Below are 25,408 nucleotides of genomic sequence, written 5' to 3'. Positions count from 1 at the left end.
AAAGACATTTCGTAAGTTTTTATTTATTTACTTAATAACTAATCTATTTATCCCTCTTTATATTCCCGCTGTTATCATCATTCCAGTTGTTCCACATCCTGAATTGTAATCCAAAATAAAATCCACAAATCCCCCTCCATCCTTTCAAGATAAAAGGACATTTTAACAGATGACAAAGTGAACAGCTTGAAAGTTTCCAAATACAACAAACGAAGTTTCTGAATGTAGAAAGAAAATAGATGTGTTATCGTCCATGGCTCTTGTGTTACATGTGCCACAGCCTGGTTATACTCCCCTTCACTCCGCTCACCATCACAGTGTGTATATTTAAAGTATTGGCACTGGAGGTGGAACACAAACCCCTGGCAGTGCTGCATGTTGAGATACAGGTTTGGAAGTGAGTGAAATTCTAAATGATACATCTCATTCTCGTGTGCTCACACTCCCTCATATGGAACGCCCTGACCTGGGATTTACCTTCACAAGAGGCAGATGTAGATAAAAAGGAGGACGACTTAACTGCAAACTTTAGCGGCGCGTTCAGAAAGGCATTTAATGCCGACAGATGGAAAAAAATAAGACCTTCAGACCTTCTCTTCTCCTGTAGCATGAACACACCTGCTGGGGAGAGGTCACGGCGAGGCCACGGTGCTCCCGAGGCGGATCTGGGTCACTCATAAAGAGCATTATTAATAACTCCGTCCTCACAATTACTGCACGGCTACCGACGTTCGGCGGCAGAAAAGTGCTTATGAAGCACGAGCAGAGCGGAAGCGCCGCGTATTATCGCCGGCCTGTAATGTAGCAGTGTTTGATTTGAAGATTTGTGCGACGCTCTCCCACTGCTGCACGCTTATACGCTCCTCTTACAGTAATGGCTGCCACACAAGAGAGTTTAAAGTGAGGGGAGACTTGGCAGGAGGTTCAGCCTCCTCCTCCGACACTGTACACCACTCCTCCGCTCACTGTCTCCCACCGTCTCCCCCCTCTTTCCCTCTACATTTGATTTCATTTCATGTGCTCACCCGCTGTGAAGAAAGCCCAGAGATGGTGGCCATGGAGAGATGAGAGCTCGCCTTGCTTTCCTTCATGCGCTCCCTCTCGCTTTGCGCCATCCCTCCATGTTTCCCTCCATCTCTATTCTCTGCATCCCGGCTCTCCTCCTCTTCTCCACCCGTTTTCTTCTCGGGGAGGACAGAGGGATGAGATTAGTGGGGTCTAAACAGAGAGTCTAATCCTCGGGGGCCGCTGGTGTAGTGTCGCCCACCGCTGTGTTCCCCAGCTTTAATGACAGACCCAGCCTGTTTGCTCTGGGTGCTGCAGACGGGCCGGGTGCCTTTGATTAGGGCACCCTGCAGAAACACAGATTGAGGGAGCAGATCAGCAACTCTCCCCCGTCACACTCACCCTCCTCCCTTGGCTCAACTCTGCTGCGCTCAGCTTCTCTTCCCCACGACGACGCTTTACTCTGCACATCTTCTCGACTTAAAGACTTAAAAAGAGTCAAGAGAGAGTGAAAATTCAGTGAAACGTATGGATTCTGTGTGAATTCCCTGCAGAGCGCGGAGAGTGTGTATGTTTTAATGAGGCGCAGGGACTCTCCTCGCTTCTCCTCTCCTCTCTGTTCCTGTCTGTGTCTACCAGTCTGCTCCCTCTATCCTGGGGAAGGTGGCGCTGTCCAGAGCCAGACCTCTGGGACCTCGCTCTGTGCCGTGTTCAAACAAGCTGACTTGAAAGCAGGCGGCTTGAGGAAGAGAAGCAGACCCGAACTTTTCCTCCAAATCCTTGGAGATGAGGGGAGCAGAGGGCTGCCAGTGAGCTCCACTGGAGAGGAAAAAAATAAAAAAACTGAGCTCGTTATCTGGCTCAGTTCAAATAGTCTGAGTTTGGTTGAATTTCATGAGTAATCATTCTCTTTTCAGATAACAAATTAAGGCTGTGGCGTTAGGGCAGCACTCAATTCCAGATTTTTCACAGCCCCTGTCAGCAGCATGAAGACTTTCCAAAGGGTATTCTGGGGGACTGTGATAACACACACACACACACACACACACACACACACCACACACACACGAACATGCAAGGGCATAGAGCAAACATGGGGGAGCACATGCAAACATCTTCTCTGCTGTCTCTCATGAGCTGTGTTAGACCAGGGTGTAGCTTTCAGAGGAAGTGCTGATGGTTGACTTAAAGGGCCAGTTTGCCGATTTCCAACCTCAGTGCTATCACGCTATCGCGGGGAGCTAATGCCATTATGGTAGGCATTTGGATTTGCATTTGGACGACGCTATCCGCTTCTCCAACAGGCCCTGGAAAAACTACACTTCCTCAATCTAGGACGCCGCCTCCGACGTCATGTCCCGTTCAGAATCGTCAGGTTTGAAATGTAGACTGCAGACCTGAAGATTTTTCTGCGCGGTATATTCTCGTCGTATTTCGGACTCTGTACCGCTCTGAGCCGTTGCCTGCAGCGATTAATGTCCCTGACTGGAAAACGGTAGCATTTCACTCAAGTGTCTCTCGCTGGGCCGTTCCTTTTAGAGGGAGGGGAGCAATGCACGCTGGGTGTTGTAGGAATGTAGAATGGGTGAAACTACGAGCTATGGCGCCAATTTCAAATATTATTGCTTCTATCGATTACAGAGAACACCAGCTGTGACTGACCGTGTCTTTTTCCAGGGGAGAACTGTTCCTTTAAGTTTTTATAAATCCATCCTTGTACATTCTTTTATATCAGAACCAGATACTTTCTCATAAAGTTGTGTTAAATCATCTTTGTATTGATGATTAAATATGCGTTTAAAGCCTTATTGGTTCTTTAGCCTTAAATCTTCTGTGCATGATACGAATGGAAGTCCTACGACTGTCGACTTCTGTCGCCCAAAATAACTCGTCTACCTTCTGCAGCTTTATGTGAATCATGAGGAGGAGGAGGGAGCGGCCCCTCTGCTCCGCGCTCTCCTCTCCTCACACCCGCTGCTCTCCCAGGTGATGGAGGGGATATATTTGCAGCTTCTTTAGAAAAGGAAAACAAACAGTGGAGGAGCGGGAGAGAAAAAATAATGAATTAAAGCTCAGGCATTATAATTCTTGAGAGCGGAGACTCAGTATCCCCCCACTATTTAATCGGATGTAATCTACCTGCTTGGCAGCATTCCAATCAGATAGTTTCAATTATGCTCTTGTAATGCCACTCTGCGAGGAGGGGGAAAGTGCTGAGCAGAGCACTTTGCAGGCGATTTGCAAATAACAGCGAGGGAGTCTTTTAGAGAAATGACTGAACAGGAAGCCGGAGATTTGCTGGAGTTGACAGCTCTCTCACTCTCTGGTTTGCTGGCTTCAGCGGTGACGGCGTGTTTTGCATCCCACCTCCTCCTCCCCCTCCTCCCCGTGACAGCAGCTGTCGGGACAGTAAAGTGCCACTGAAGGTGGCCTCCTATGGTAATACGGAGGTAATTATTTTCCACTGCAACACCACCATCTCACAACCAGGCAGGCGGGCGGGCTGGAGCCTCGGGAGCGGTGTGCACAGGCAGGCGTTCCAGATCTCAGTGACACTCCAAGTTATTGAGTTAGTAGGAAGCAGTCTGGGAATGCTTGGGAGTCAGCAATTCAGTATTTGTGTTCTCCGTATGTGTATTTGCCCCCGATGTCAGCGTGCTGCCGGCCTGTCTGAGCGCAGAGTGAAAGTTAATCTGGATGTTTGCAAACAACTGCGCCTGCCGTGATAAAAAGGCAGACAGGCAGAGCTGGAGGACAGCGGCGCTCTGTAGTCTGGCAACATACGCTAAAGGTCGATAGTGTCATGTGTGACCGATGAAACAGATTGACCCACGGGGCTCTGGTACCTTGTCACCCTCCACGGTCCCAGCATCTGTCTGCAATGTGTCACCCCCGGGGCCCAACATGGCTACTCAGGCTATTAACCTCCAGCACGCGAGGACACGGCAGAGTTAAGACCCCTCCGCCCGACTCTCTCTGTCACAAATCCACTCCTTACCAGCTATCGGCCGGCACGGTGCGTTTCCCGGCTCCTCTGTCCTTCGCCACTTGTTAACCCTGTGGTCGTGATGCCTTCAAAGCTCAGGCGGGGACTCGGGAAGCTGCCACCAACCTGCCCTACCTGTGTGGCTGCAGGGGAAGACAAAGTGGGACCTTGAATCAAACAACTGTCACTGCTAACAATGTATGTCACCGTCTCGGAATGGGCCATAAAAACCAAATAAATGACGGCCATTACAGTGGAGATTGTGATTATGATAATGAGAATAATAAAGGCGATCATCATTACGATCATGATGATAATGATAATACTGTGATGATGAATTATAATGAATAAATCCCTACCCCATTTCCTAAATGGTGGGAAATGTATCACTAAGAGTGGCCTGGAGCCATCTGACAGCCTCGGAGCAGGGCGAGGGTTATCACTGTGTGCGTGTGCGTGCGTGCGCGCGCGTGTGTCATTTGAACCGTTTGTACTCCCGCAACAACCTGCTCCCTTTCCACGTCTGTATCTCGGTACAAGATTGTGTCTGTGTCTGTGACTTCCCAGCCAGTGTATAGTGTGTTTGCCGTGCTGCAGAGAGCACTTCCCAGGAGACCTTGCAGTTTACATATCACATTCAAACAGCTTTTGTGCTCAATATCTGCCACTTCCACTCCGTCGTTTCTCAGCCTCTCCCTCCGCTCTGTTTCTTTATTTAGTCTCCTTCCCAGTCACTAAATCAGGGTTCATTTTAATCGTTTGTGTGCATCGCAGAATAAAGATCAGAAAACCCACAGCTCTGTTTAAATCATAGACTCCATGTTAGAAGTGGACGTAGCGTCTAGGTTTTAAAAAGTTCCTTTAACCAGCTTTCTTCTTGCGGCCAGCAGGTGGCGACTTCACTGGTTAAGCCTCCTTTTCACTTGATTTATGACCTCAGTAAACATTTTCCTCGTGAGTTTATAGTCTCATTCTCTAGTGTCAAGTCTTCTTCAACACGGCATGATGTTCATATTGTAAGTTCTGGTCTCATTAAGAGTAAAATGGACAATAAAGCAGGGTATGCTCTCGGGTGTGGCTTCCTGTGATTGACAAGTCGCGTCCACAGCATCCTGTCAACGAGGACGGAGGCGTAACAATTCATATCCACCCTTGTTTCCAAATATGGTAAAAAAAACAAAACAAAGTATGGTGAAGGTACAAGAGATTGTTTTTTGCATGTTCCTGTTCAAAGTAAAGTAAAAACTATATGAGCGACTTTTTGCACAGACAGCTTCCGTCTTTCATGTCGTCATGTTTTTTGTAAAAATATTATTAAAGTAGTAATCTCACAGATCTCTTTGGCGGCACCTTATGGTGATAAACGGTAATTGCAGGAGCACACTTCCCATATATCCAGACAGTGCTGCATGTGTGACGTCCACGGTCGGCTCCGGTTGTAACTCTTGATTTTCCTGGCTGACGGTCGCTTTCCTTTTCAGACTGTTTGCTTCATCTGAGCGTCGAGTTTGTTTCTTCTTCTTTGGATTTTCACTTCTTGTTGAAGTTGTATCTGTAGTCATCCATCTTTTCTTTGTTTGTTCAGCCATAGCAGATTACTGTTTACTCGCAACACTTGCAGAGAGCGGAAAAGCAGCCGCTTAGCTCCGCCTACCCTCTCTGGCAGACCAACCACTGCTGGATGATGGAAAACGCGTCACTAACTGGGCGCCGCCACAGACACCCAGTCTGTAATAATACTATATACTGCAAATGCAAAGGCTTTCATCAGTGGGCCACAGGTTCAGTCACCATTGTGTTACCTCATTCAGAGATAGAGAGAGACTTAACAGACATTTACAAATACTCACATGACAATAATACAAATACTAATGTAGGCACTGGTGGAACATTTCCCTCCAATGTAACCAGAGGGTTTCAGTTGCTTAAAACTGCCGTCTCTGTAATCAGTCAGAGATGGTAGGTTAACATTTTGCCAAATAAAAGTACATGATTAATCCCACATGAGAGGATAAACTACGCTGCTTACGAAAAGGTTTTGTTCACAGAAAACACATCGGAAACAGAAACAAGGTCCATCTAAAGAGACGAGCCAGCGGCTCCCTCAGTGACATCCATCAGCGGTGTCACGGAGAGAAACAAGCGAGATTTGTCATTGACATCAGACACGTCATTTATATAGGAATGTCAGCATAGCATTCGCATAATGATGGAAACAACAACGCTGAGGGCTTTGGGCCTCGCACTCTGACGGCTGTGTGCAAACGTCACCAATAATGTGTCTTTAGTCTAGACATGTCAGGGCTCTGTGGGATCTATATCCACGCCTTTTTGTCAGCACCTTCAATCTTCCCTGTTGCTCAAGAGCTAAGTGCACGAGATTAATAAGTGGATTTGTAATGCACAACCTCAGGTTTGACACTATAAGTCATCGGCTGTTTATCGCTTTGGCTTTCTCGCCCGATTGAAAAATGGCAGACGCTGAGTAAGTTAGTTAGGCAGGCCTCCCACCCCACCCTGCACCCCGCCACCCCTCCTAACCCCCCCCTACCCCTTCTTATACTTCAGGGCCGGGAGGTACAGTATACTGTAGCAGCTAATGAGCAGCTTGTGTCTCTTCTCTGTTTGTTTCCCTCCGGCAGACAGATGATGTGACGCAAACAGAGGGCTCTCAGCAGCTCCAGCTCCAGCACTCAGACTCTTCAGAGAAGCAGCAGCCCAAAAGGTTACATGTCTCCAACATTCCCTTCCGCTTCCGGGACCCTGACCTAAGGCAAATGTTTGGGGTGAGTACCATTCATTACCATTAAGGCCTTTTCTGTTAGGTCTGGCCTTTGAAATAAATAAAGGTTTAATACTGAGAACACTCGGTAACAATGCAACTACACAGTCCAGGCCGCTCGTAAAAATCTAAGCTAACACCTGGTTAGAAGGGTATCCTGCAGCGTTTTATATTGTTGCCCCGTCTCGCCTGAACCAAAGCAGACCTCTGCTCACATCAAAGAATTATTACAACGTAATGTAGGAGCATTTGTGGCTTATTAAGCATCAGGGATAACAAGCAGTAGGGCTGCATCACAGAACAAAGCCAACATACTAACAGGGCTATTCTGGTATTTATAATTCTGGGCCTTCCTGATTGTTTTGTTTTCAGGTCTAAATGACAAATAGGATGAAAATACTTTGCTTCAGTCTGCAGCCCCAAAACAGGCTGTAATGGCTTCAACATAATCCTTAGGGGCAACCAGGCCCTGATCGAATTCTTATTCCCCTTTCCCACCGAAATCGACGCGTTGACGCCGAGAAGCCGAGGCAATAATTACCCGGGTCTCCTGCAGAGTCTGAATGCTGATTGTAACCTCTCCCACTAAGCAAAAAAGCCGGATGTTAGCGGGTTTATTGACCAGTGGGAAAGTAAGTGTCTGACAGCATTTCAGAAAGGAGCCCCTTAGAAATAAGAAGAGGATTGGACACGCGTTGCAGTCATTACAGCCTGTTTAGTGGCAGCAAACTAACACAATCTAACGGCTCTAATCCCAAAACATCTTTAATTTCTTTCACACAAATGTTTGGCTAACCTTAGGATGCTGTTTCACAAATGTCTCTGCACTCGGTGTGAACGATGCTGCCACGGACAAGGTTATGAAAAAACTCTTTAATTTCTTCCGTCTCGGCCCCAGGACTGTTTTGTTCTCAACATGAACAGGCTTCCTAAGTAGCTTTAGTCCATCATAAAAGATTGTTGGCTAATATCAGGACTGAGGGAATGATTTCTACCTGTTAGGGGATTACATATACAGAGTGGTCCGCTGCAATCCAATTGCATATCAGCATAGCAGAGGTCCTCAGCTGAATCTCTCTCTCCCTCTCTCTCTGTGTCTTGCCCAATTAATGAGCCAATGAATAGTTCAACAGCTCACCCTCGTGTCTCACAAAAGCCTCAATAAGAATTGAACCAAACATCCCCGATTCAATAACGATAATGGATCTGAATGGAGACGATTGCCAAAAATGTACTTTAAATGTTATGCGCTAATTGGACCATTAGAAGCCAGAGGCGTTAATTCTCATCGTTACGAAGACAACATCCAGCTGATGATATTAATTACTCGAGAGGCCCCGGCTCCGGCTTTATAAATTGTAGACAACATGGCTGCTCTTTCTCTCTGTGATTGTTGGCTTTATTGTTCCCAGCTCTGGTGCAGGTCGTGTGGAATCCAAATCGCCTCAGTAATTAGCTCGGAGGCTTTGTGTGCCTGGCCGCCTCGTACAGATATACGATACAAAATTGATCACATCCCACCCAGTGCCCCTCAATCAACCTACGCACACACGTGGTGCCCCTTCCTTCCCGTTACATGCCCTTCCCTTCTCGCTGGTTGGCAAAGCGGATAGAGGGTGGTGGGATTGATCGTCTTGGGCAGAGCTTGGCAAGGAGATAGCTGGTGTTCTCCACCCTCTGACACGGCCTCCACAATGAGCCTTTGTGTGATCAGCGTGTGCAAAGCCTCATCCCTCCAGCTCTAATGGCTTCTGGAGCGCCAACGGCTCAATACGCCATTACTGTTGTGCATGAGTGAAACCCACAGACGTGCAGGCAGGAAGACAGAGGGGAAGGGGAGTGAAGGTGCTGCACGGCCCACTAGAGAAGGCAGAGCAAAGCCCCGTCGGGAGCTCCATCTGCTCCTCCATAGCACGGAGACACCCAGCAGTAGAAAGCTTCTGAGCCGCCGCACCTTTAAACAGGAAGGGAGGGCCCGAGATGCACCCTGCATGTCACAGGATTAAGGGTGTGGAGCAACCTGTGAGTCTTTAACGAGGCGCTGAATGAAGGGCTCATTAGGGCGACCACAGCGGACCTTAATCAGTAATTAGAAACTGTGATCTCTGAGAGCTCGCAAGTGTGGAGGAAATGAAAACACTCCAAGTGCGAACGAGCTCTGTGCGGCACCCGCGCTGCGCTGCTTGAGGGTGCCCTCGTTTGTGCGACCGGGTTCTTCAGCAGTGCTTCTCTCAGTGCATGTAAGGGCTCTCACAGCGCTCCCCAGAGCAATCAGGACCTCTGCCCTCCCCCCGCCATCCTGCTGTCGCACTCGCTGCTGTGCCTTAACGTGCTCTGCGCTGGAGCTGTGCTGTTTGAATACACGGGGCTGCTGTCGTGTAATTATAGGGTTCTGAAGGGCTTAAAGATATTCAAGCTAATCAAAGGTGGAGGCGCAGCGGGCATGATCTTGTTTGTTGCTTTCACACGAGGAGGCTTAAGGCGGCAGAAACACAGTATTTAATTTCATTTAGGACAAAGGCAGCAAGAGTATTAAGGGACCATGCAGCCACTTTAACGCACATCACAATAAAACAATAGCTTGCTCATGTATTTTGTTCTTACAGCAACAATTTAGGCACCAAAACGACTCGTTAATGTTCAGGAAGAAATAAGTCAACTTCTTAAAAGATGGCAAATATGACCTTTGATTTCTCGTGGGAATTACAGCCGAGTCTTTGGATGAAAGCCCCGTGTGTGTTTGACCGACGAGTCGCCCCTTAAACACTTTTGTCTTCTTCAAACTACATGAAATGGAAAGAATAAACTAGAGAGGACTGCATCCAGAGATCACCCTGTGGAGTCTTAAATGTAGCAGGATGATTTGCAAAAGAGTCAGTTGTGATCAAAAAGCTGCTGGTGTGCTGCTCTGACTTGTGGATACTTCTGTTTCTGTTGTTTTTGAGTTGTTTTCTCGTCTGTGGATGAGCTCGCTGCAGCCTCTTAGATGACGTCAGCCTCCCTTGTCCTCCCTCTGGAGACTCCTCCCATTGAAGCTATTGTTTATCGGTGCTGCTGAGGCAGCTGTTTCTCTGTGTGTGTATGTGTGTGAATGCGTGTGAGTGGGTGGGTGGGGATAGCAGTGCATGAGATCACTGGTGAGCAGCGAGCAGTCCCCAGCGCCATGTGGAAATCCACAAAGACGACTTCCTCTGAAACTAATTAATCGACGCCACAAGCCCATTACGCTCGGTTAAAACAATTAGCATCTGCACATTGCGTGGGGAAAGCATTGTCATCTCAGGCGAGAAAGGGGCATCACGCTGGGATATAAATGCCTGTGTGTGTGATCGAGCCAGCACTTCCCATTCGAATCAATGATGCTAAGCGCCATATGAGGCAGATGTGTAGGATCTATGGAATCTCCTCTCCAGAACGGATATATAGGGGAGGAGATGCCCCCTGCTGAAACAGAGGAGGGGTTTAAATTAGCAAGTCTTGCTTTTTCCTTTAAAGGGGATTTAATGCTTTTTCAAACTGAGCTCTATTTTTAAAAAACTGGGAGCCAAAGGACTCGTAGATACAGAAGAATGACAGTCACTCCAGTTGATTGCTTCAGCTGTGAAACTGGCTGTAATGGCTGCAACTTAGCAAGCAAAGTACGTCCACTAAACGAGATTTAGCCACGGATAAGATTCGATTGGTATTCAATGTGTCCAAAATAGGGATGCACGATATTATCGGCACTGATTATCGGTATCTGTAGATAATGGCTTGATTATGCCAATATTTTCCGCCATTAAAACAACACTTTAATTCTGCCTAAATGCTCGATGATTCCCTAAAAAACTTGACGTAATGCTACGACATTAACTCAGCACGAGTGTGTGCGTGCACTGCCTGCGCAGAGTTATCAACAATATACAAATGAAGACTAAACAGTCACAGAAACTTAGCTCACATTCGTCATTTTACTGACTTACCAACACGGCGAAAATACACTCGCGGCCAACGCCGACGCTAACAGAGAGTAACATTAACATCAGCACAAAGCTAACTTACATGTTCATGGACTCACACGCGATAAAAAGAGTCCGTCTACGATCGCTGATGTCTCCTTAGTAGCTGCAGTAAACAAGTCCGGGCATGTCTCCCTCACTGCTGTGTTTTGGGGGGGGATGCTGCATTCAGGTGCGCTCAGAAACGTGAGTGATCAAAGCCTCTTCTGTCAAGCGTGAAGAAGGGTGCAAGATGTCTGCTGCATGGCAGTTTTTGGCCACTACAATAAGAGTAGGCATGATATCCACTCCACCACAGGGGAGACTTGATGTTCTATGCAGTTAGGTGGAAAAAAAACATGTGCCTAATATATCGGAAATAGGCAATCGGCAAAAAGGGTTGGACATTCTCTGCATATCGTATATCCCTGCATAGAGAGACCTTTTTATTACCCAGAAGCAGCCCCCAGACCTCAGTGATAAAAAAAGTACTTTCACCCTGCAGTGCATGTGAGCTGATGGTCTCCTACTTCCTCAATCAGCTTGTTTGTTTGTATTATTGTGTGAGTTTGGTGTTTTAAATGCTTTCTGCTGACCCAACACAGCAGACCAGTAACTCCCGTGCTATGCTGAGTAAAATGTTGGTGTCTTTGAAGCAGTTTAGTGAAGCATTTCCAAAACTTTTTTAGGCATTAAAAACACAAAATATGTAAAAATTGTGCCCAGTTTTAAAAAAACTGGAGTAACTCTTCAACTGTGTGCGGTGAGGTCACTGCGTAACCCTTTCAAGTGCAGGGAACATATGCTTTTCTCTAACCCATAAACCCTCACCTCCTCAAGCCCACTCCACTCACTGCAGCCAGATAATAGCCAGCTCCTCCTAACCCCTATTAGTGGCTCAGTCAAACGATCCATCCATTCCCATTGAGCGTCGACCACATGGAAGGCCCATTTCTTCCCTGTTGTGCTGAAATGAAGGCGACGCGGACCGCTTGACAGGGTAATTACTTTTAATGAAATAATACGGCCATTGTAGACAGCAATTAAAAGTCGCTCTCACTCCACTCATTAGAGGAACTTACAGTTTACTTTCATTCCTCTGTTTTCTAATGATCCGGAGGCAGGCCTGTTAAATCGAAAGGGCTGGAGCATGTTAACCCCTGGGGACCGGCCCTTAGGTCCTGTTGACTGTGAGAGCACACAAACAAAGAGAGGAAGAGAGAATAAAGATGAGACAGCGCGAGGCGAATAAAAGGATAAAAAAAAAAAAGGTACATTCGGACCGGATCTACCAAACTTTCCACGAGTCAGAGCTCAGATATCTGCTCGGGAGACTTGAAGAAGTCCCCAGGTGAGCATGAAGGTGGAGGGGGTTCAGTATCTGAAGACAACATCAAAATGTAATCCTGTTTCTTCTTGTGTGAAAACAAGCGAGCAAACAAACATCAGAGATGCTGATATGTAATCAAAGATCCAATGTGTTTACAGATGCTGTGATCTCATTTCATATAGTATCGATAGAAGTAGAAAAATGCATTAAAGCAGCAGCAGTTCTCTTTTTAAAGCATGCCAGCCAGCTTCAAGAAGTGTTTGCCGAGCTAACAAATGCAAATTGACCACCATTTCCTCACAAAAGTAACATTTCCATATTGCCTTAATGGTTTTTCTTTCTCCAGTCGTCCTTCTCATGAATTCACAGCCAGGAAGGCTTTTCTAACTCCGTCTCTGCCCGCTTCTTCTCTTCTCTTTTTCTTTTCTCTCTGCAGCAATTTGGAAAGATTTTAGATGTGGAGATTATCTTTAATGAGCGAGGATCCAAGGTAAGTGAACTAGAACGCCAGCTGCTTCATTACCATGTACTTCTTCTGTTTCCTAATGATGGCATTAGTGTAGTGTGTACATTGGCTGAGAGGAGTGGTCCCTAAGCCTGGTCCTGGAGAGCTGCATCCACCATGCCTCTCTCTTTCTCCGTCTCCCTCCCTCCCTATTGTTTTTGTTGTTGCAGCTCTAACCCGAGTTGTGAATCATTAGCCCTGTCAATCAATTCATTATTGAGCTGTTTCACAATTCACTTAATCCAGCAGCAGGCTGCAGGTCCTCAAGCTTATGGAATTTAAACTGCTTGTTCAGGGACCGGGGTTCTCTTTGAAGCCGACATTATGCAGGTTCTGTTATTCTGTTTTTAAATGTACCATAATTCAGGTAAGAATAGGGCTTAGGGATGTTTTGCAAACAAATGTAGTTCAGTTAAAAGGAAATTGAATCCTACTTTAACTTGACACTAAAACTTAGAAGAAAGAGGACATCAGCTGTTTGTGTGGGAGCTTTTAAATATTCAAATACATCCAACCTTAATCTGTAATTTAAGGTGCACGTTAAAGGATGAGTGTGACGTAAAGCTATCATCTTCTCACGGTCAACAAATCCTATGAAAGACCAACAAATGTGTTCGTCTCTCTCTCAGTATTATCGGCTGATATTTGCCAGCACTGACACATCGGTACCTGTGCAAATCTTTTTCCGATATGCATTGATATACATTTTTAAGGACTCAGGAAAACACACTTTGGTTTTGGATTTCCAAAGGATTTGTTGACATTAAAGGAAATACAGAATATAAACAGCCCTGTCCTTAAAAGTCTAAGAACACCAGCGAGCCGCTCCAAGTAGCCTCAGCTCTGCAGCTCCTCTGCAGTATCATTCTCCTAACCACCTACCATGGACAGGTGAAGCCTGCGGTGGTGTGAACAGCCGAGTGCTACTCATCCAGCTGTTCATTTAATAGAGTGTACTAAGCTCCACAGCTTTCCATTCATAAAGGAGACAGGATCCCTGGCTGGGGTGTTGAGGCATGAATACTATTGATTCCCATTCATACCTGGGAGTAGTCTGGGTTGGTATACAGGCACGCAGGGAGCCCTGGAACCCGGCGACGCCGCCGCACTCGGCCCCCCTCTGCCAGACAAGATTGAGCACCGGATAAACCTGCCTCCTCCGCCGTAACAAGCATTTATTGTTTGTGCCCTACAAAGCCATTACCCATGATGCCCCTCTCTCTCTCTCCCGCACCCCGTGTGCTACATAATGAACCTACCAGGCCATTAATAAACAATCTATTTCCTATGAAGCTTTGGCAATTTGCATTCAATATGTTTGTCTCCTTTGAAAAATGGTGGCTCCTCTCTCCCCTCTTGTAAGCTAATTATTTGTGCATGATAAAGAAAAAAAAGATAGAGGGGGTAACCGCAGTCGGGTGAATGTCCAAAGGATTAATTTTGCCCTCAATTCCTTTTTTGAATTTATTTCTTTATCTCTCTTTCCCCAAGGACAGGTCCCATGTTATTTATGCTAGGAATAGCAGCCCCGGAGATCCTGCGTATGCATACGAGATCACGCCGCTCGCCATCTCTCACATGTATTACATCCTCAAGCAATTATCAGGCAGCGTCGGCCATGCTCCCTCTTCCCCCTCTGCCCATGCCTCTATATAAGTATATATAGAAACCAAAGGAATGGGACTTGTTTGGCCAGCATATCATAATGCTCCCGCTATAGAGCTCAGGTCCAGTATCCCAGTCCACATAACTCAAGGAAGTGACAAACCCCCCAGGGGAGCGAGGGAGACAGAGAGTTGGGGGGATGGAAAGGAGAGGTTGGGTATATTTTGGTCGGGGTTTAAAGGCAGTATCCTCGCTCTTCTCTATCACAGAGGATGGTATTTGCGATGACACCATTCACTTTTTCGCATCAATGGGCCGGTGTAATTTTGCCTCCATAAAAATGTCCTACTTATTAGAGCAGTGGATTAGAAATAGTCAGAGATCAAGTCTCTCTGCGGAGACTCGCTCCTTCTACTGTTGCCCATGTCTTCAAAGGGAGGTGGGGGAGGAGGGGGAGTTTGTTTGAGCGGCCAGGCTGCTGAAGTTGTGTAGATAATTATACGACTATTATGGCAGCTAACAGTGTTTTGCATCCACTGCTTCCCTGACATTCACCCATGGCACCGGTGCTGTGCTGTTTAATTGGGTAAAGCAGGCAGGTTTGTTGGTGTTGTTGTGCGAGGTCATGTCACCGTTATCCTCTCTCCTCCACGGATCTCTCTGTTTGCTGTTTCCTGACGCCTCACTAACTGCCTCTAATTAATCTGGCTGCTTACAACTCGACTCTGCCACTGCTGCTGCTGCTGCACACCTATTCCTGTCTTCTCACTTCTCTTTCCCTTCTCTCCTTTTCTTTTTCTCTTTGTGCGTGCGTGCGTGTGTGTGTGTGTGTGTGTGTGTGTGTGTGTGTGCGTCCTCTCCTTCTCCCTTTTCTCCACCGGTGGCTAACGTGGCGCTCTCAGGGCTTTGGGTTTGTAACTTTTGAAACAAGCACAGATGCTGATCGTGCACGGGAGAAACTAAACGGTACAATCGTAGAGGGACGCAAAATAGAGGTGCTTTCATTTTTCCTCTTTTTCCCCTCATCTTTCTCTACTTCCTGCCTGCTGCCTCCTTAACGTACCTATAAACCCATGCATTAGCATGCGGCTGCTACATGTGTGTGTGTGTGTGGATATCTGAATGCCTGGATGCATGCATGCATAATGGTGCGCATAACTTGTCCTCAGTAGAATGCGGGATCCATACATGTCGACCCGGACACGCCAGTTGTCCATCATTACCTGACAATGCAGAATGAATGCATGCCTTCATCTTCTGGGTTCCCGTCTAATCCGAGAAGACCTGCATCCCCCTGTCACCATCGTTTAGTGTTGCCTGCTCTTATCCTGCTCTTGTTTACGAGCGGATCCCCCCCACTCAGTCATTCTCATCAGGTCAATAGAAGAAAATCAAAGCACTGTCTGTGTTTTTTTTTCGGGATCCATTTGTTTATCCGAGCAATTACTGAATTTGGAGGATGTTCTTTTTTTATCCATACCTCTGGGTAATTGGTGCATGCTTTTCCTCCTCTTTCCAGTAATTTAGTCATCTTTAAGAAAATTAAGAATGATGAATAAATTCATAAAAGGTGGCCCAAAATGCTGCAACAAACATTTGACATCATCATTTTTCATTTGTTTATTATATTATGAATTTGTCTTAATTTGTCTTGGTTTGCTGCCTGCCTTCCTCCCGTCCTGGATGTCTGACAGGTTCACGTGGAGGCTAAGTGATAACAGAAGATGTGCTTTATTGCTTCAAACAGGTGAACAACGCAACAGCACGAGTGATGACAAACAAAAAAGTGGCCAACCCTTACACGAATGGTAAGTGCAAAGCAGGGACAGATGCCAGTGAAGCCAGTGCATGCATTCTTTCTGATGGCCAGCTGGGGGAGACTCCACTTAATGCAAAGAGGTCTGATTCTATAGAGGTCTATGAGAAAATGACCCTACTCATGACTTTATTTAGTATGTCTATAAACATTTTCCCAATTAGTTTATAGTCTTTTTCTTCAGTAACGTTCAGTTTGAATATTTTGGTCTCATTTAGAGGATAACAGACACTTATGTAGGATATGAATTAGGGCGTGGCTACCTGTTATTAAAAGGTCACTACATTAGCGACAGGAAAAATGTCTTTTCAGTATTTGTTTGTCCTTAAAGTCACTCTGAGGTGTTCATTTTTAGTTTCTGTTAAAGCCTGTTTTTTGCTAAAATTCCCAGTTTTTGTAACCAATGCACCTTGCTAACCAAGCTTAGCTTAAAACCATCCCATGCTCCTCTCTAGTGCTGCCCTTTTATCCAAGTATTTTCACTTCTGGCTCCAAAAACCTTAAAAAGATTTAAATGTCAAACTCCACAAACGAATGTGCGACATCACAGTGGCTCTGTCCACTTTTACAGTCCATGCATAAAACCTAAAAAGTATATTTTCACTTAGTTCTCTTTGTAAGTTGTTTTTTTTGTTTGGTTCACCAGGCTGGAAGCTGAATCCAGTGGTAGGAGCTGTCTATGGTCCTGAACTGTATGCTGGTAAGAGACCTGCAGCCTCTACAGACAGAATTTTGAGTGTTTTTCTCTCTCTGCCTTCCACCACTTGTACCGCACCGTACCTGAGGCCACTATCAGCCACAGCCAATCCCAATCTGACCCCTGAAATTCTACAATCGGGCTCATCCTGCACCTACTGAACATGAAATTCCCCTCGAATCAAAGTGAATCTGAGAGCGGCCCAGATAAGCAGTGGATGATCCAAGCCTCTCTGAGTGGCTGAGGGAGCCTGAGCCATTGTTTGCGCGGTGTGCAACTGTAAAGCTGAAAAAAAAAATGATTTCAAGAGCAAGCGCCCCTGCAACTCTTATCAGATTGTGGAGGCTGCTGCTGTGGATGGATTTGCCAAGTGCGCCAGATTGACTTTTACAGAGCTAACCGAATAAGGGAGATTGAGTGAGCGATATTGTTGGCACCTACCCTGTCGAAGGCCGCTATTCCTTCTGGTCTCAGTAATGGAGGAATGAGATGAGCTCAGTGGGGTTTTCCCTATCTCTCTCTGCCTCGACATGCCAGCTTTATTGCTGTATGTTATATGAACCCTTTGCATTTTAATGAGGGGGAAATGGTACTATTTCATTTGGAAGAAGTGCTGAGCACATCGCGCCACTTTAACGGCTTTCCTTTCTGCTCATTAGACTAAAATCTGTTCATTCCCCGGACAGCTTTACGGCGAACCTCTAAATAACTGTCCATGACAGAAAGCAGTCATCTATCATTTTTATTTCATCCCCAACCCCTCACCCGCTCCAAGCCTCCTCCTCTCCCTCCCTCCCTCCCGCCTCCTCCTCCCCCCAAACATTCCATTGGTGTCGACATCTTCCCCTGATAATTATACACACGGACAAACACACACACATCCCTCATGCTCATATACATATACACTATACCATGGTCAGGAGCTTTCACTCAATCTGGACAGTAAAGCGGAATCAAACCTGCGTCCTGTTTTATATATTTCAAAGTCTCCACTGACAAAACATAATTTTACCTTCAGAACACAGCGGAAGTGACTTTGGTGTTTTTAAGTGTGAGCTCCGAAAGAACACGAAAAAACCGATTGAGGTAGCGACCAGCAGCTCCTAAATTCTGCACGCTAAAATAACAGTTTTTTCACTGCAGTCTGGTGGCATTTAAACAGCTGTTTCCGAACATCTTATTCTTCAACTCTTTAGGGATATTTTTCATAATGATGTCAGACACTTAAAATACCAATCTGAGCCTGTCAGTGGCAAAAAGACCTTTGATGGGGCACATTTGGAGCCAATATGTCTGCCCGCTGAAGCTATCTGCAGGAGCCATTCCAAAACCTTTTGTACCTGTTAGTAATTTAGATAAATGAAAATAGGGCCCAGGTTTAAAAATTCCATTCTAAGTAGGTCTTAACTTATATTAACAATCATTTCGCTGACCCATATGCACTTACAACACTATCCCCTGCCCTGTTTTTACACCCAGACCAAAGCATTCCAGCATACAGAAATAGATAACCTATGTAGAACACAGACACTAATACATGTCCCCTCTTTCATCCGCGCTTTCTCCATTTTACACTCGCACACACGCTCACGCACAAACACACGCACAGGCACACTTCCCAAATCATCTCATAAATCAGAGGGAGTGTGGTCCACCACTCCAGGCAGGGGAAGCAGGAGGGGTTGGGTGATTTATTGGCTGCTAATTTTTCAAGTCGTCTTGACATGGCACCGGAGTTTGCCAAGCCTAAACGACAACATATGCTTGCCAGCTGGGAAGATGGGAAACATAAATAAGAGATACATTTTTGAAACAAAACCCGCCCTGATGAGCAGCAAAAGGTAGCACTGAACGCAAGAATCAAACTAAGAAACACCTTTCACCGAGACGTTCCTCCCCTCTCTCAGAAAAGAAAACACAAGAATGAGGTTCGCCAGATTCAGGATGTATTCCAAAATCATTATAGCTACAGTTAATATACTTTTGGTGGGAGTAAAATGGGATATAAAGGCGATTAATCACTGTTTATCAGTCCTCATTTCTGTGCGGGAGATCAGTGAAATTGGGAGCCATAAATCCTGGCTCGGTGACAGCACACTTCGTCTCCATTCGTCCTGGCGCTACAGGTTTATTGTCCTCAAAACCCATTCAGGAGAATGACGGATGAGAGCCTCATGCCGGCTCCCCGCTCTTAACCTCTTCCAGGGCAGATTGGCTCCTCCTACTGATGGAGGAGGGGTGCTGGAGTGGGGGGAGTAGTTGGTAGGGTGCAGGCAGGTGGCGCCATGTCCTCTGCTGCCACCTAACACCCAAACCTCCCCCTGAGCCCTGCTGGGAGGGGGAAGGGGGGGTCGCGGTGCAGGAAATAGGAGCAAGGTGATTGGGTTCCCAGTCAAATGGAAGGATTGGCAATAAAACATGGCAATGGCACAAATCATGGTGTGTGAGAGCTGGTGGGCATCCAGTGTCAGCGCTCACCTTTGTCCTCTTTTCCTGCGCGCTGATCGGGTTTACATGCAAACTTTTGTCGAGCAAAACGCGGAATCTGCCTCTGCCTAACTCTCATCTGACTGGGTCCGTTTAAATTTCCTAATGACACATGCACATGTGCAAATGCACTGTATATAATAAGTATAGAAGGAGTGGCTTTGTAGCAGGTACAGTGCAGAGATTAATGTTTCTTGTTTTTAACCCTTAGACCTCTGCAACAGAAAGGGCCTGAAAAAAACAACATAATAATTCACTAGAAAAAATGAAATTGTGTCGTAACTTAAAAGAAATCTGATATATAGTAATCTAAGTTTAAATAATCAACACAAATATATAGAGATCAAGATCACGAAAAGAATGAAGGTTTTAGCTTCAACAGTTTTATTTTAGTGCGATTTAAGCAGGATTGAGCAACAGCAACCTCCCACAGCGGCTGTTTTCATATGTTAATTATAATATTTGTAAAGCTATTTTCAAGCTCAACGTGGATAACAATAAGGGATTTTTTTCCCAAGTGCTTCATTTGAAAATAGACTCAAAAACTGGCTAAAAATTGACATGCATGTTAGTATGTTACATTGTTTATCTACATATGATTAAATCACATGTTTTGCATGTGCTCATATTATTAATCTAAATAGTTAAAACAATTTATTTTATATCAAAATGTGGGATTCTTGCACCGTTCAGCTTTGTTATGACAATAATTGGCAAACTTTTCTGGCTTTTCCCTAATATTGGATGTTTTCAGCACCATGGACAGCTGCCTCTTAGAAATCCCTTCATATGGTCCGTCCCCTCAGGCGAACACAGAGAGGCTCTCCTCTCTGGCTAATTCAGGAGTCGGGAAAAGAGTAGTTTTGTATTTGAGGTGCAGTTTTGTTGAGGACTTGACGTGTAAAGCTAGCAGCTGTGTAAATGACAGAAAAGAAAGGCTAATTGCCGTCTTAATATATGTAGACAGATCCTTTCATTGTTGGAGTGTACGTTAGGGGGATAATTAAGCTCCAGACTCTTGATTAGATTAAGCTGTTTTTGGTCCCCAGTGCGTGGATTAAGTGCTCATTGCTCGATGTATTTGAGCAGGAAGTATTAGAGAGATCAACCTTGTGGAAAATCAGATCTTTCTTTATGGGAGCCGGTTATGACCCCATCATTGGCACAGAGCTGGATTACCTCGGGTCCAACTGGCTCTGCAGGTATTGAGCTTCTCTCAAGTTGACACATATGACATATGAGGTGCAGCGTGACCCCGCCGCCCTCCAGCGCATAACTCATATTTTCTCCAGCACCCCCCCTCCCGGAAAAAAAGGTGTTTGACTTTGGTGGCTAGACCAGGTTTGTGCTCTTGTACGCCGTGGCTGTTGTTGCTTTTCAGCGGCTTACCAAGGTGTGACAGTGCCTTTGATTTATGGGTTATTATTGAAGCAGTGTAGCCTATCGCCAACTCATTATAAGTTTACATTCACATACATCACCGCATGCATATCGCATACAAATTTCCCAAAAAATAAAGAATCAGGCAATTGGAGTCTCTGGGGCCAAGAAATAGCAGTGATTTGTTAAGAGCAGCGGGGAAAAAAACACACCATGGAAACTATCAAAGAGGATTGTTTTTGCCCTTTAGCAACCGCGCTCAGATGTCCAGTGCTCCAAAAAAAGAGACTAATTTAAATGTCAAGGTCAGCATTATAAATCACTTGGGGGAAAGGGGGCGCCCGGCGAGTCCAGGCAGTCTATTGGTATGTTGGCAGCAAACAAAGTGCCACGCACCTTGGTGCTGGGGGTGTGTAGGCGTTACCTGGCCAAATGAGACGCAGAGTTTGAATATGTGTGCAGACCCACTAATGGAGCGTGATGTTAATGGCAGAAGACATTAAACCTGGCTCTCTGTGTTTTTAAAAGCACCACTAATCTGTCTCCCTGTCAGCTTTATTGAAGCAGCGGGGCTAGGGTGTGCATCGTTCATTAGGATGCTCACTGGCCTCGTCCACCTGCAGGGTGAGCGCTGCACATGGCACGATAACGCCAGGCCGTCACTCCCCCCAGGCAGAAACTTACACACCACTGGTTATATACGAGCTGCCGTGGTTCTTTATTGCGGACCAGTTTATCTGCGATTGCAAAGGACTGCCTGCTGTCTCCTCAGTGGATGCGGGTTCATATGAAACACATCGGATACATGTTATTAACTTGTGTTACTCAACCCCCCACCCACCCATCCGAGCAAGACCAGACAGGAGCTTCACAGCTCCGCATCAGAGTGATCTCTGATTGGACAAACTCAAGTGGTCTGTGATGAATTCACCCAAAACATGTCACGGAAATGAATAAAGAAGAAAAAGGTGACGGGAGGGTGATGAGGGGGCGTTGCTGGGGATGAAGAATAATGGAGATGAGTGTGTTGTGATGGGCCAGGCATTGGGGGAGGGAGAGGCTGAAGAACAGAGAGAAGCGGCATGTGAGGGAATTTCGATTGCCGGAATAGACGAGGCAAACTTAATCATGTCCTGGATCGGTGTGTTTGTATGCACCTCCACAGCTTGTAATCAGACAGCCACTGGACTGATTGAAGGTTAAGTAGAGAGCTGCAGATCACATCGCCTGTCTTCTAATCTGCGACCGCCGACACTTTGTCGCACCATCACACCAACCCTCGCTTCACCCTGACGCCTTTTACCCCTACCCTCCCTCTCTGATCAGTGGTAGCCGTCAGCAGAGGACACATGTACCTGTGTGACTGGCTAAAGATGGTCCCAGATGGGTTTCCAGATAGGGGTCATCTCGAGGTTCGGGCCTTGGCTGTCCGGCCCATCTGCTCCATTTCCCCACGGGCAAAGCTCTGAATGTCTAGTCTGGTTGTTCAGCAACGTTCACCTCCCATTCGACTCAACACCTAGAAACGCCCTCTACCTCTCCCCCAGTCCACCCTCCCACTGTTCTCCTCGCTGCTAGCCCATTGTGTCTCAACTATGCAAAAGCCCTGGTGCGAAACTAGTGGTATTGCATCCATTACCTGCCTGTGCTTCAAGGCTGCCCCTCGCCAGGCATCAGGGAAGGATGCGTACAGCAAATGTGGATCCTTGCTGAGTACGGCACAATGCAGCGAGCTGGGAAAGGGGAGAGTGCTCGATGAGGCGCACCTAGAAAAGATTAAATCTATTGTTTCCTTGTCGTCCCCATAATGCATTCTGTCATAGGGAAAGCAGTGCCACACGTCTCTCTCTAATGTATTCTGTCATAAGGTAAGCAATGCCAAGTCGAGGATGTTCTCTGAAAGTCATTTTCTCTTCTCTCGTGTGTTTCCTTCCGTAGTAACAGGGTTTCCCTACCCTGCCACAGGCGCTACGGTGGCCTATAGGGGTGCCCACTTGCGAGGTCGGGGACGGGCTGTGTACAACACATTCCGCACAGCTCCACCGCCACCACCCATCCCAGCTTACGGAGCGTGAGTATTGAATCTCTAACGTCAAGACATTTTGTTGTGTTCATACTTTTGTATGTGATTATCAGACTTTTTAATCAAGCTTAATCCAAAAGGCAACTGGACTTCAAGAACTTCAACCAAGTCCAGTTGCCTTTTGGATTAAGCTAGAGTTATTACAAGCATTGTTAGTAGTGACTCGTTTAGATCATGTACTCCATGTTCAACATGGGAGCCAGCAGATAGGTGACATCACATATTGTTTTGTGAGACTGTTCACACCAAATGTTTGACGCTAAAGTCAGCCTGCGCAACACCTTATGATGAGCGTATTTAAAGGTGATGGAGTGTAACAAAGTCCATTTGGATGGCTGTCGGGAGTGATGGATAAGTCCAACAAACTCTTGACTTTCACCCAGTGGACCAGATTTCAAAGTGTAAAAACCAAAAGTGACTGTTTTGTCAGAGAGGTCCGCGACCTAGGGGTCATTTGTGACTCAGAGCTATTGTTTGACACCCAGGTGACTAAAGCTACGCAGTCCTGCTTTGCCAACTCAGACAGTTACCCAAAATCCACCAGACTGGACTATTGTAACGCACTTTATTCCGGTATCAGCAAGCGCAACATCCAAAGATTTCAATTAATTCAAAACGCTGCAGCCAGGCAACACCAAGAGACGCGACCATATCTCACCAGTCCTCGCTGCCCCTTTAGAATTGATTTTAAGATGTTATTGCTTGTTTTTAAAGCTTTAAATGTTCAGGCTCCGGCCTATATCTGTGAGCTGCTAACTCCTGAGCCTGAGATCTTCTGGCAGGGCTCTTCTAAGGGTTCCTAAATCTCGACTGGTCACAAAAGGTGATCTTTTAAAATGTTTTAACCCCAACAACAAACCTTTTTCTCCAAACTGAGCCGAGTAGTTTTAGTGCCCAAACAAAACTGCAAAGATTACACTCTAACCACATTTCCCATTGTCAAATTTAGGAAACAGTTTGATATCAAAGTTAGAGTCCAATATTTGTTGAAATAAAAATGCTGGTCTGAAGGTGTTGCGGTCCATTTTCTCTCTTTATTCTTCCAAGCGCTGTCTTTGGGGAGTATAATCATTGTTGGTATCTAGGTATGTACATGCTCCCACTCTGCCCGTCCTTATTTGTACGTTGTCTATTGACAAAGGAGGAACTAACAAAGCCACAGGGAGAGCTGTACAGAGCCGAGATAGCGTATTACTGGGCAGATCTCACTGGACTGTGACCAGGGCCTATGCTGATCTCCTGGCTTTGTGCAGCCCTGCCTCACACTCGTCTCTTATCAGCGGTGGTCTGTGTGGCCGTGGGAGAGGTCTGACGGAGGCCGGCCGGGGGCCCAGTATAGCTGTCTATCTGTGATTAGATCAGGATCCGTCTTACTGCAGAGAGACTCGCTGCTGAAGCCGGGAGTAGAAATCCCTCGTCCCCTTTCCCCTCCCTCCCACTCCAGGGCCCTTTGCTACCAATGGCAGCTGGTTGATTTATATAGCGGGGCCATGTGACGGAGCTCCTTCGCTGCCTCCTTTTGTCCCCCCCCTCCCAATCACCACCACCACCAGCCCTCCTGACAACACTGCAGCAACTGGAAAGACAAACAATTTTACCAGAGCAGAAAATTGGACCGGGATGTGAAACGGTTGCACTTTTCCCTTTAATGTGTCATTCATTATTTGTGCTACAGTTCGCTAAAGCCGCTAAGAGCTGACCCCACAGACCCACAAATGGGCCAAACAGGAGGAATGAGGCGAAGGGCTGGGATTCAGCGGGGTAGCATGTACGCCAAATCAACTAATGCTCCTTTCCTGTTCTCTCATTTCACAGGGTGGTGTACCAAGATGGCTTCTATGGTGCAGAGATCTATGTAAGTACAGTTGGCTTTTCCTCATGCCTGCTTTGATGAAACAGAAGTAAAGCAGACAAAAGCCCAGCCCTGGAGACAAAAACGTGATCTCCTCAGCCCCCAGCGTTCTCCCAGCCTCGCTGCCAAGGCGGCGTCGATTAGGCCTCTGTCTGCTGTGCCAAGAAACCCAACAACAAAATTTAAAACCCCCTCAGCTCCTCCCTCCTCTCTCTCTCCTCTCTTCCTATGATCTCAGACTTTGGCAAAGAGGCAGACCCGGGCTCAGTGTCCCGTGTCAAGTTAGGTCATTTCTTACTTTAGATTAGTCTGGGTTTTTGAGGTGGCTTGTCTTCTGCAACCCTCCCTCCCCTCTTCACGTTACCTCTTTCCTCCTCTCTCATGTTTTGTATTTGTGTACACTCAGAGAGTTTGGCTGGGATATCCCTGCCTGCCCCAAGGGGGTCTACACAGGCCTGAGTGGAGCCGGCTCCTCCCAGCCATCACCATGTGGGAGATAAGAGGAGCGGCAGCCGATAAAGGGATTAGCCATCCCTCTGGAGCTGTCCGTGCAGGCAGGGTCACATCAGGGGCTGGCCCTGCTGCACGGCGCCCTTGACAGAGAAAAGCACGGGCGCTGTGGAGATAATGCTGAAATTACCACGCTGCCCCACTTTGACATTAGTCCAAACGTTTGTGGGCGGCTGTAATTTGTCCCTTTGATTCTGCGGCGTTTTTTTCTCTGCATAGATAGCGAGATGACAGTGGGCGCTGTGGCAATGACAGTTGCCTCTCACTTTCACCCTGGCTACAAGCAGTGTCTGGGAATGAAACGCTGAACCCCGGTGATATATGACTTACACACCAGCCCACATGATAGGACTGTATTTCACTGGTTTTTATTGTAGCGACATCCACCACCGA

At 46.5% G+C, this 25,408-nt stretch overlaps 1 protein-coding gene across 11 annotated transcripts in view; it reads left to right on the top strand.

Annotated features, from left to right (window-relative positions):
- LOC138604300 (RNA binding protein fox-1 homolog 3-like) overlaps positions 1-25,408 on the top strand; it is a 420,599-nt gene that overhangs the window by 375,629 nt on the left and 19,562 nt on the right. For 10 of the 11 annotated variants that reach the window (XM_069676201.1, XM_069676202.1, XM_069676197.1 and 7 more), the window contains 7 exons: positions 6,634-6,777; positions 12,517-12,570; positions 15,093-15,185; positions 15,938-15,998; positions 16,653-16,706; positions 22,509-22,641; positions 24,469-24,508. In XM_069676201.1, the coding sequence (XP_069532302.1) occupies positions 6,634-6,777; positions 12,517-12,570; positions 15,093-15,185; positions 15,938-15,998; positions 16,653-16,706; positions 22,509-22,641; positions 24,469-24,508 (579 nt within the window). The remainder of the gene's footprint in view (positions 1-6,633; positions 6,778-12,516; positions 12,571-15,092; positions 15,186-15,937; positions 15,999-16,652; positions 16,707-22,508; positions 22,642-24,468; positions 24,509-25,408) is intronic. The other variant, XM_069676203.1, reaches the window with a different exon arrangement.

Source organism: Semicossyphus pulcher, unplaced genomic scaffold (assembly GCF_022749685.1).
Source record: "Semicossyphus pulcher isolate SPU_LCO1_2020_fin unplaced genomic scaffold, fSemPul1.0.p SCAF_25, whole genome shotgun sequence".
NCBI lineage: Eukaryota > Metazoa > Chordata > Actinopteri > Labriformes > Labridae > Semicossyphus > Semicossyphus pulcher.
Note: the sequence above shows the minus strand (reverse complement) of the source record. Positions and strands in the feature narration are given on the sequence as shown.